The following is a 12,471-nucleotide window of genomic DNA, read 5'->3' on the forward strand; positions in this document are numbered from 1 at the left end:
CGTTTATCTCAGTATTAGACTCAGTAGGCTTCCGTCAGAATGTACATGAACCGACTCAATGTTTTAACCACACCCTCGACCTTGTTCTGACATAGCATTGAAATTGAAGACTTAATAGTCTCTTCACAGAATCCTCTTTTATTGGACCATCATTTAATAACTTTTGAATTCACATTATCAGACTACCAACCAGTAGGCAAAAATTCTTACACCAGACTCCTATCTGATAGTGCTGTAGCTAAATTTAAGGATATGATCCCATCAGCATTTAATTCAATGCCATGTCTCAATACAACAGAGGACTCCTACGCTAACCTTAGTCCCTCCCAAATTGACTACCTGGTTGATAGTGCTACAGGTTCATTGCGTATGACACTTGACTCTGTTGCTCCCCTAAAAAAGAAGATAATAAAACAGAGGAGGTTAGCTCCATGGTATACCCCTTAAACCTGCAAATTAAAGCAAATCTCACAAAAAATAGGAAGGAAATCGCGTTCTACCAATTTGGAAGAATTTCGGTCCGCCTGGCAAGACAGTCTTAAAATATTCAGGAAAGCCCTCCACAGTGCTCGGGCAGCCTATTACTCTGCACTAATAGAGTAAAATAAGAACAATCCCAGGTTTCTCTTCAGCACTGTAGCCAGGCTGACAGAGAGCCATAATTCTGTTCAACCATGTATTCCTTTAGCTCTGAACAGCAATGACTTCATGAGCTTCTTTAATGATAAAATTCGAACTATTAGAGACAGAATTCATCAGCTCCTGCCGTCAACAGGTACTGTTTTGTCTTCAAATACAGAAACCATAGAAACTGTTGTTCATCCTGTCGCAGTTTTTGACTGTTTTACACCTGTCGACATTCACCAACTAATTTCAATAATTTCATCATCAAAATCATCAACCTGTATTTTAGACCCCATCCCGACTAAGCTGCTTAAAGAAGTTCTATCATTAATTGATTTGTCCATATTAGACCATGATCAATCTGTCTTTATTAACAGGCTATGTACCACAGCCCTTTAAAGTAGCTGTAATAAAACCTCTACTTAAAAAGCCTACTCTTGATCCAGGGGTTTTAGCCAACTATAGACCAATATCCAACCTTCCCTTTCTCTCAAAAACTCTTGAGAAAGCAGTTGCTAATCAGCTGTGTGACTTTCTACACAAAAATAGTTTATTTGAGGATTTCGAGTCAGGATTTCGAGTGCATCATAGCACAGAGACACCACTGGTTAAAGTTACAAATGACCCTCTAATTGCATCTGATAAAGGATTTGTCTCTGTACTAGTCTTATTGGATCTTAGTGCTGCATTTGACACCATTGACCATGGTATCCTATTGCAGAGACTGGAATACTTCATTGGCATTAAGGGTACTGCGCTAAGCTGGTTTAAATCCTACCTGATCGCTCTCAGTTTGTACATGTTAATGACGACTCCTCTATAATCACTAAAGTCAGCTATGGATTTCCGCAGGGTCCTGTGCTTGGACCAATTCTTGTCACCTTATATATGCTTCCTTTAGGGAAGATTATCAGGAAGCACTAGCAATAAATTTTTATTGCTATGCAGATGATACCCAGCTATACTTATCAATGAAGCCAGAAGAAACCAGTCAGTTAACTAGACTACAAGCATGTCTTCAGGACATAAAGACCTGGATGACCTGCAATTTTCTGATGCTAAACTCAGACAAAACTGAAGTTATAGTAGTAGGCCCTGAACATCTTAGAAACTCGCTTTCTGATGACATAGCAGTTATGGAATGCATTGTGCTGGCCTCCAACACCACTGTAAAGAATCTGTAAAAGGAGTTATCTTTGATCAGGACATGTCCTTTCACCCATGTAAAACAAATTTCAAGGACTGCCTTTTTTCACCTATGTAACATTGCAAACAATCTGGCATATTTTGTCTCAAAATGATGCACAAAAACTAGTCCATACATTTGTAAATTCCAGGCTGGATTATTGCAATTCCTTACTATCAGGCTGCCCAAATTCGTTGCTGAATATTCTCCAGTTGCTCCAGAAGGCTTCAGTACATGTTCTGACAACAAAAACCAGGAAGAGAGATCATATTTCTCCAATATTAGCCACTCTGCACTGGCTCCCTGTAAAGTTAAGAATAGAATTTAAAATTCTCCTCCTTAATTACAAAGCCATAAATGGCCAGGCACCTTCTTATCTTAAAGAACTCATAGTACCTTATTACCCCACTCGAACACTGCGTTCTCAGAATGCAGGCCTACTTATGGTTCCTAAAGTCTCAAAAAGCAGAACAGGAGTCAGAGCATTTAGCTCAAGCTCTCCTCTGGAGCCATCTTCCGGTCTTTGTCCGGGAGGCAGACACTGTCTCTACATTTAAGAGTAGGCTTAAAGCTTTCCTCTTTGATAAAGCTTATAGTTATGGCTGGCTCAGGCTTGTCCTGGACCAGCCCCTAGTTATGCTGCTATAGGATTAGACTGTCGGGGGGACCTCCAAAGATACACCGAGTTCCTCTGTCCTTCTCTCCCTCTCCATCTGCACGTTTTCATGTCCTACCACGGCATGTTACTAACTTAGCTCCTTCCCCAGAGTCTCTGTGCTTTGTCGTCTCGCAGGTTCCCATGGATAGTGGCTGAATCTGGATTGTGGATTACAGCTGCATCTCCTGCCTTGGCCCTGCCTGACTCCTACTGCAACTACTACTGCTATTATTACATCCACTGTCATTGTTACTGTGTCACTGTTTCTGTCTATTTCTCTTTGTCTCTCTCTCTCTCTCTGACTGCATTTCTGTCTGTCTCTCTCTGTCTGTCTCACTCTCTCTCTCTCTCTCTCTTGCTTTCCCTCTCCAACCCAACCAGTTGAGGCAGATGGCCGTCCACCCAGAGCCTGGTTCTGCCTGAGGTTTCTGCCTGTTAAAAGGAAGTTTTTCCTCACCGCTGTCGCCAAGTGCTTGCTCACGAGGGAATTGTTGGGTCTGTGTAGATAAAAAAGCTTGGCCCGTACCAGCTCTATATGGAAAGTGTCCTGAGACAACTTTTGTTGTGGTGCTATACAAATAAAACTGAATTTAATCGAAATTGAATCAACACGAGCATCACATCACAAACTCTCAGAAACTACATCAGCTGATATAAGACACAAGTTCATTGAAGACTTTGTTGCTGTGTGCTTGGAGTCAGACATTCTGTTGGAAAATATTCTCCACCCCTTTCTGGTTGAGCATTGTTAGCAAGAGGGATCACTGTCCAAAGATGAGAGTGGCCTCTATTACACCCACTTACCTGGTGTGTTCGAGCTGCACAGGCTGTCCTACAGAAGATCCATTCAATGAAAATAAAAATAGTGCAATGTTGTGTTACATCCAATGTATTGATATCCTTTAAATGTTGAATATTTTCTTATTGAATTCTGAAATGTATTCTTACACATGATCCCACACTGGTAAAATGTGCTTAAATTATAAATCACAAAATTCAGAAAAATGACAATGAAAAACAGAATTTAGGGGGAAAAAATAGAATCTTGAGAAAATTCAAATGGATTTCATATGGCCCTAAAACTATTGTCCTTTCATGTCACAACATCCGCTGGAACTGCACAGTTGATTTTTTTTCACACGGGTAATAAAGGGAGGGGAGTGGGACAAAAATGGAGCCCAGGACAGGAAAACACAACTCTTGGGTGCATATCAACGTTAAGCCAACAGCCTGGTGAGCTTCTGCTCACTAAATGCTTTTCCTACAGCACACACGAGGGTGCTCCCTATAAACATACAGACACACACATTCAAACAGATGTGCAAGAAAGAAACTGGAGAGAAATACCTGAGCCATATAAAATGACCAGCAGTCAGGTACTTCCATAAAGTATCTTGTAACAAACTGCAGGGCTGAGGGAAGAACAACAGTGTTTGGCCAAAGTATGAGAGGAACCTAGATTTTTATTCAGCCACCCCCACCCTCAGCACACAGCTCAAAGTCATATTGTATACCTGGCCTCTATATGTCCCCGAGCAGGAGACAACAGGAGTATATGTGACAGATATGGTAGTAGCTTGGCAGCTTGAGCACGGTGATATGAATATTTCAACCACGTGCTGCTGGCACAACGCATAAGCTCGCTGCCCCACCTTACTGCTGGGATCAAATGTCAAGCTGGCTGCCAGACATGTGCAGTGTGCAGCCGTCATGTGTGGCTGGATAGATTGTATGTCAACAACATTTTTCAGGATGGTCTCAAGTTCAGCATTGAGTAGTAAGGAATTAGGAAAGTAAAATTGTTAAAAAAAAGAAAAAGAAAAGAAAGAAAGAAAACATCAGGTACTGATGCATCTTGCATTTTGTTCTGAAGTGCTTTACTGACTTCAGTATTTCTTTCATTATTGTGAATAAATGGCAACGAGTTTCGGCAGAATTCCTATTAAAAGCATCTTTTATGAACTATTAATTAGTGGCCTTGATCAACAATTATGTTGGGAGAAAACCACAGAGGAACTGCACAGAATGCCTCCACTCACAGCAGTTGAACAGACTGGAATGCTATGCAACCACAACACATGCTGAGGTTTGAGTTTGTACACCAGCTGCAATCAGACATACATTAACCTACAATATCTACTTACATTGTGTGCATATATGTACAACTTGAGTGCAAATATCAAAGTCACTGATGGTTGTTGAAAGCCCTTGAAAACTGCATTACTGAGAACCAGAAAAAACATGAAAGTCTGAGTGAAACTGCTGTCACCAAAAAACGAATCCTGACACTTCACAGCAAGTTCAAATGTATGTGTGAGATATCTGCACAAAACCAAGCAGTGTTTCTTTTGCTTCTTGCAAACCAAAGATGTAAATAGGTACAACCACGCTGACCTTGAAGTCTGCCTGGGTATCTACATACCTTATACAAGTAGCTGCAACTTTCACTACTTGATGGTTTTCAATACTTAACACTATGGGCATATTTTGTATTTTGGTAGGTATACGTAAAATGAATTGAGGTTCCTTCCTGAATGGCCACAAGTGCTCCACATTTTAGAGCTGCAAATAATGATTATCATTCATCATTTTCAAGATGCATCAATCAATCATTTTTTCTATCAAACCTCACAAAATAGTGAAAAATTCCCATCAGAAGTTCTGAGAGCCAAAGGTAACGTCTTAAAATGTCTTGTTTTGTCTGACCAACAGTCCAAACCACACAGAGATTCGGTTTATAATGATGGAAAACAGTACAAGCTGCTGTTATTCCTGTGAATTTCCAGTGCAAACAATATCCAATTTCATGGAAAAAAGTAAGAGCAGTCAGAAGCAGGTTCCTCATTGTGCAAAATACACACACAGTTGAAAATCTGTCATCAAAATCACAAACAGGCCACTCATCAGTGATGAGCAAAATAAGCTTCTGATATATGTGACAAACATGCTGGGATTTGTATAATGCTCCAGAACCCACAGGGCAGACCAGCAAGAGTGATTTACATGAGGCCAAATAACCCCTGCAACATAAATTTAACAGCCATCAATAATTAACTCAGGCTTATGAGCTTGCTTGCTGCCAGGAGAGAAAGTGCCATTGTCTATACTCAAAATGCAGCCCACACCCTCACTTTAAAGGCAATAAACTTCATAAAAAATGTACATTTTTCATTGTTATGCTTTGCACACCTAACTTAATGAGCACACGGTTGGGCAGGCTAGATTTAGCTCTGTGAGTGATGGCCCTGTGCTGTAAATGCCAAACCCAGTTCAATTTTTTATATTGTTTCCCTGAGCACTGGTCAGTTTACAGGCTGGGTAAACAACAGGGAAGTTTATCTGGCATCTATATGCCCTTGAACACAAAATGATCAGCTAAATAACACCATTCTTAATCCAGAACAGACTGGACTTAAGTCGTTGGTTCGCCATCTCTCTCCAGCCTTCACCAGTGGGAGGTTACAGTGAACAGTAAGGAGCACTTCTGAAAATTGACATTTTACTACAATTCATCACTGACATCATTGAGATTCACAAATATCTGTTATGTGTTACGAAAAACATGATTTTGCCAGTAAGCCAGTTCATATGAAATGATGAGATCAGAGGGGGAAATTGGTGTTTCCTCTCTTTCAGGCACAGATTGGGTACCTGGGGAATTTCTGTATCTTCACAACTACAGTTAAATAAGATGGTGATGGAAAGGTAACAGGACGGTGCCACACCTCTCCATTTCCAGAGCCTCCTCTCATGGGAGGTGCCTCCATCCATCATGAAGAAGAGGGATGGAGGTGCCTCTATCCATCATGAGGATGTGGGATGCTGCGAGGAAGGCTTTAACCTGGCCGGCCAGGCATCAACCCGCACTAATAACGGGTCCATAGGTGCGTTCCGCGCTAGCATCCAGCTAGCAGAACAGGTTAGCTGCATTCCAGCAAAGAGACGGCAATTTAGACCGACAGGTGCAACAGCATCACCATCCAGCCGTACACAGCCTCCTTCCACTGCTCCTTCCACCTTGACAAATATTCAGAAAAAATACCCAAGCCAACAAAAAGCCACGCAGTGAGCGCACAGACAAACAAGCCGGAATTCATACATACGCTTTTCTGTATGAAAATTGTTGAATCGTGTGAAGCGAAGAAGCGGCAGCTAGCTAACAGCCGCTCCGGCACAGCGACCAAATGAACCGCTGTTAGCCTGACTGCTGGGCTGGCTGCCTCCCTCCGCTTTGAGATGGAGCATCGAATGAAACAGCGAGCGGAAAAAACAAACAAACAAACAAACAAACAAAAACAGCGTATGTTGTTACACTCACCTCTCTGCCATTTCCCCGACAGCTCTTAAAATCCGTTTAGAATAAATCCTACAACGTCTCCCATTTTGCCCAAATTGCGATCGCCGCAGTCATCGAGTCACTCCTTTCAGACCAGCGTCAAGTCAACGATAACGAACACGCCGAACGATCGCAGCCTTCATAATAAAAGCTTCTCACCAACAGTGGTTCATGCGAAACTATAAAAAAGAAGTATAAACTAAACTACTAGTACCAACAAATATAAATGCCGTACGTAGACATAAAAGCACACAGAGAGATATACAGGACTAATACAAAATAAATTATGACAGAGTTGTTTGCAAAACTCATACACTGATGGAAATATAATGAAGAGCACTTTATCCTTTGAGTGTCTGTTTACAAAACCTAATACACAATTTATTGCATCTTATCTGTTCGACATAAACCGTTTCACAAATATTCAAGTCAGTCTCAAAAGCTGCTATTCCAAGGTGGCCACACTGAGTGTAGTTTCTTACTCACACTATATGGATTGATACCTATGGAACTTAATGTACAATAATCCAAACATACACATGGCAACTTGACACATTTTAGTGAGATCTGGTTTGAGCAGAGTGAAGCTCATTGTGAAGCTGCTTGTAACTTTGCCGAAACCTTAATGTTCACATGTACTATTATTTTCAAGTTTATGTTCAATAACTTCCGGTATTTGTCTTAGTCATTTTAGTTGCCTTGACGCAAAAGGGAACGAGCACTACACGTTTCGAGTGGTGATGCATTCACAGTTAATGGAAAGGACTGTAGGGGCGGGGGGGGGGGGGGGGGGGGGTTGGGATTCAACAGACCAGGATTCAAACAACTTTATGTGTGAACTCATCAACATCACCTGCAAGGAAATGCAAATACCAGTCTACAACTTTATCCAAACCAACGTACATATGAGATTTTCATACATCACAAGCAAGGTTCTGGACAGAAAAGAACAACAAGAGTAAGTATCTAATGCTAATATCTGGTCCATCTGGACATAGGTGCTATGAAGTAATGCATGAAATAATGCATCGAGTGCATAGAGTGAACAGAGAGTGGGTTTGTTTGTTTGTTTGTTTGTTTGTTTGTTTGTTTGTTTGTTTGTTTGTTTGTTTTAGGAAAGAAGGTGTTCAGTAAAGAGCTTGATCTTTAGTCTTTTTCTAAAGATCAAGAGTGACTCTGCAGAACAAATGGAGTTTGGTAACTCGTTCCACCACCGGGGGAACCACCAAAGAAAAGAGTCTAGCAAGAGACTTAAGGCCTTTTTGAACTGGGAACACCAGACACCATGGGTGCTTTTCATTCGGTAAATTGGTCTCCTCGTCTCCTCCACTCAGTTCCTCTCCTCGTGTCTTAGCTCCGCCCAGCGAGGACATGAAAGAGGGATGCGAGGAAGGGACGTGAGGACAGAGGAGGCGAAACTCCGAAATGACAAATCCTCGCTCCACAGCGTCAGTCCAAAGCGACGTAAATTACTGATGACGTTTACCTGCTCCCGCCATGATTCAAACATGTACCACATACAACACTCCCCTTAAATAATAAAAGACTTCCGCGTAGGCTACACCGGTGTATCCTCACTCTGATCTCCTTCAGAAGCCTTCTCTCTCCTCGCTCCTCGTCTCCTTCAGGTGCATTTAAGCAATTGGAAGATCCTTCATCATGGCGGAGGGGAAACGACTTCCGGGTCGACAAAGGAGAGAGGAGACGAGGAGGCACAATTCAACGTAATGAAAAGCACCCCATTCCTGGGCTGAGCGTAGTGAGCAGGAGGGAGCATAAACCTGAATGACTTCAAAATGTATCAAGTCTATGTTTTTTCTAGCCTTTAACTTAATAAATGGTGGCTTGGTTTTGCACGCCCATGTTGGGTCTGCACCGTCTTACACGGCAGTACTTTTTACACTTGGTCGAGGCAAACTGTCACACTGACAGGCTATCCTCTTGTGGGTGGGCGGGTCTTTGGCACGGGGTTGGTGTGTCAGGTGTGCGTAATGAAATCAAACCAAGTTTCAGAAGCAGCCTGATCAAATCAAGCTATGTATCAATGAAACCACACAGTTTCAAAGCACTCATTCACAGAGCATGCTGTATCTTTCCATTCGTGGTCACCACAGTGTCTTCTGCATTCCTCTAATCATTCCTTTCTTTTAAACTTGCGTCAGAGCAATTCTGCTTCCACATTTTTAGCTGTATTTGCCACCAACAAGCTCCAGGCAGAACTTCCTGCTGTTTGTGTTACATGCCTCCTTTAGAGTGTTGGTATTTTGACACCTTGATGTTTCAATTTACACAACCTCACTCATGGCTGGAGGACCTCAATATAATATCAGGTCAGGGTTAATTCATCATATATACACATTGTTCTTGTCTTATTTGTGTTTGTCTCACCCTCACAGTGTATCACGAAAGTGATATCGAATCATAATCTTTTGCTATCTGATCTGTCCCTCAGTCTCAGCTGCCTCCTGACTGATTGTTTCAGCGCTTCACTATGCCAGTGTATGACTGAAAGCTGACAGACATAATGTTATCATGAAGGCAGTGACAGACACATGGGGACCTCAGCATCACGCCCGGCTACAGATTGCCTGTCTTTGAACTTCTTGCAGTACTGCAGTAACACACTGAGGTTATCCGTTTTGTAACCAGTGTCATGTGAAGGACAACAGTGTGCAGCAGTTTAATGTAGTGGCAGGACACTGCAGCATGGTACCTCATTAAACCGTTACCTCTACTTTCACAAGCAGAACTACTTACTTACTACCTTAGCTTCTTCCCCAGAGTCTTTGTGCTTTGTTGTCTCACAGGTTCCCATGGATCATGGTTGAACCTGGATTGTAGATTACAGCTACTTCTCCTGCAATGGCCCTGCCTGACATTCACTGCAACTGCTGCTACTATTAGTCACACTTCCATTATTGTTATATCCATAGTGCTGTATTATGTACATATACTATCTGTTGCCAATACGTACATGTATCACACACACAAATATGTCATATATGTATATACTATCCTATATGTACTACGTATAGTCAAGAGTCTATTATAAGAACTGTCAGTGCTACTGTGATTGCATTTCTGTCTCTGTCTCTGTCTCTCTCCATGTCTCTCACCCAACCCGTCGAGGCAGATGGCCGCCCACCCAGAGCCTGGTTCTGCCTGAGGTTTCTGCCTGTTAAAAGGAAATTTTCCTCACCACCGTCGCCAAGTGCTTGCTCATGAGGGAATTGTTGGGTCTCTGTAGATAAGGAGTTTGGTCTGTACCAACTCTATATGGAAAGTGTCCTGAGACAACTTCTGTTGTGATTTGGCGATATACAAATAAAAATGAATTGAACTGAATAGAATTCTTCATCCACCTCTAATAATGTATATGTACCTGACATACATGTACATTTTACATGTTCCAACTCTCAGAGAGAATGCATGACCCAAAGGGCAATATTGTTGGACTTCATTCACAGATACTGTTGCTAAGTAAGAATGAACAAATTGGTAGCTTGTACATTTAGATTAAGAAAAGATAAAAAAACAAGAAGCAGTCACTTTTTAAATGCTAAAACTATGAGCTCTGCACCAACCCACTGCCATTACTGAAGCTGCAATGTTGAATTTATTTTGGCCAAATGCAGAACTGCAACAGTTTAAATGCAGATTTACCTTTCTGTCAGCACAGACCAGTCCATAGATGCTGGCTAGTGCCACCACAGAGTGAGAAAAGTAGGAGGTGTGCCCCATGCACTCTAAAAGGACCTGAGTCTCCGAAGCAGATGCAGTCTGCTCTGACATGCCCTATATTGTGCATCTCAGTCCATCAGATATGAGGGGAGAGGTTGAGATACGTTGGCATGACTGCATACTTCCATCTCATACAGTTTTTATATTAAAATTGTGCCAAATTTATAAAATTCCCAAGCTTAACATTCCTTGGAAATTTTCCAGAAATTTTTCTGGAAGTCATCACTGGCTGGTAGTTTGTATAGATCCGATCGACACAACTGTGCTTTTTGATTGGTGGTAAGGCAAATGTGCATGTCAGCAACAATTTTTTGATTTCCTGAATCCTTTCATCAACTTCTGCACCTGTCTGCATCTGTGTATTCGTACACCCTCCATTCAAGCTTGTGAGCTAAAGGCTGCCGATTCAACAATATAAATCTGGATGTTAAATAAAGGTTAAAAAAATCAAAACAACATAGCTTTTCCTCTGTAACTCTTGCTTAACAATTCAATTAATAATGTATTATCCCTATATTATCAAGTGATAATACTGCAAATCAATCATTTTAGATATACTGATAGGTCGACAATATAATTGATACATACTATATAGAGTCTATGTACAGTATGTTGGTATGGCACTGTAAAAGTACAGTGTACAAACAAACTGTGTACAGTGTACTGTGCAGCAGACCAGTAACTAGTAGCAGAGGTCATAAAGTCTGTGTAAAAATCATCTTAAGTTTGTGTCATTTCACAAACACAATTTCTTCCTAAAAATGATCTTTGTCATCTCACAAAACAAAATCTAAATTGTGAGCATTGACTAATAAGTTATCCATGTAGAGTTTTCATTTCTATGCAGGCATCAGTGATGTTTTCAATTGCCATGAGGTCACTCTGGCCTGCAATACAGACTTTGGGGCCTCTCTGGGGCCTCTGCTGGTACTACCATTTGGACAAACTTCTTGGGGCTTCAGTATTATTTTGCCTCAAACCAAACTTCTGAGTTCTACATCGTAAATATGATCAAGACCACATGCCCACTCTTTCATATAGAGAGGATTACTGTATGTATATAGATATAACCCACTGTTTGCACAAAACAGCAGTTTTGTAAGCAAAGGTGTTTTTGGATGACCATTTTTGATCAGTTTATTCACAGTCCACCTGATGCTTGAATTAGGCTAGTATTCACAGCAGCATAGTAGTACAGAGGCTATCAGGTACCTCATCACTGTCAGCCAAATCACCAGCCACCACCAGAATCTGGACTCCACGGGGGAATATCTTTACTTCATTTACTTGTTTCTCCTGATTAAACTGTTGTTGTTGTTGTTGTTGTTGTTGTTGTTGTTGTTGTTGTTGTTGTTGTTGTTGTGCTGAGGAGACCTAGCCTAGTCACTGAGGTCCTAAGTAATAATGGTCACATGTTAAACCTTCCACAGTACCAAAGTATTTGAAAAGGTTTACTTATAAGACCCAGTGTCATTAAAATATTCTGACTTTGGTCAACCCTACTGTGGCAGACAACAACACCTGCTGCTTCCACATGCTCACTCACAGCCTGTCTACAGTCAAGAAATGACTCAAGGATGCCAGATGACAAAAACAATGCAACACAATCAACTGATTATTTTAGCTGTACTTGTACATTTTCATTTGTTTTGTGTACAAAAAGCTTAATTTATATGGTAACTTGTAACTGAAGTTGTCAGATAATTGTGGGGGAATAAAAAGTACAACAATTCCCAAGCTGCATTGTTCTCTCCCCTGTTCATTATTTGCCTTCATGAACACCGTGATCATCTGCTGCTGGGTTATTGGAGGTTTCCAACAACAGTTTAAAGAAAATTGGGGATGCAGCCTTTGTATACTATGCCCCAAAGCTCTTTAACACACAACCTACAGATATCAGGGAAACAGCTCACTGAATATTTTCAA

At 41.3% G+C, this 12,471-nt stretch overlaps 1 protein-coding gene across 1 annotated transcript in view; it reads right to left on the reverse strand.

The window, feature by feature from the left end:
* Nucleotides 1-6,925, reverse strand: part of arhgap39 (Rho GTPase activating protein 39) — a 136,343-nt gene extending 129,418 nt beyond the window's left edge. Inside the window, exon 1 of the mRNA XM_070961034.1 lies at nucleotides 6,787-6,925. Within this exon, the coding sequence (XP_070817135.1) occupies nucleotides 6,787-6,797 (11 nt within the window). The 5' untranslated portion in view covers nucleotides 6,798-6,925. The remainder of the gene's footprint in view (nucleotides 1-6,786) is intronic.
* Nucleotides 6,926-12,471: the final 5,546 nt, after the last annotated feature.

Source organism: Chaetodon trifascialis, chromosome 4 (assembly GCF_039877785.1).
Source record: "Chaetodon trifascialis isolate fChaTrf1 chromosome 4, fChaTrf1.hap1, whole genome shotgun sequence".
In the NCBI taxonomy this organism is placed as follows: Eukaryota; Metazoa; Chordata; class Actinopteri; order Chaetodontiformes; family Chaetodontidae; genus Chaetodon; species Chaetodon trifascialis.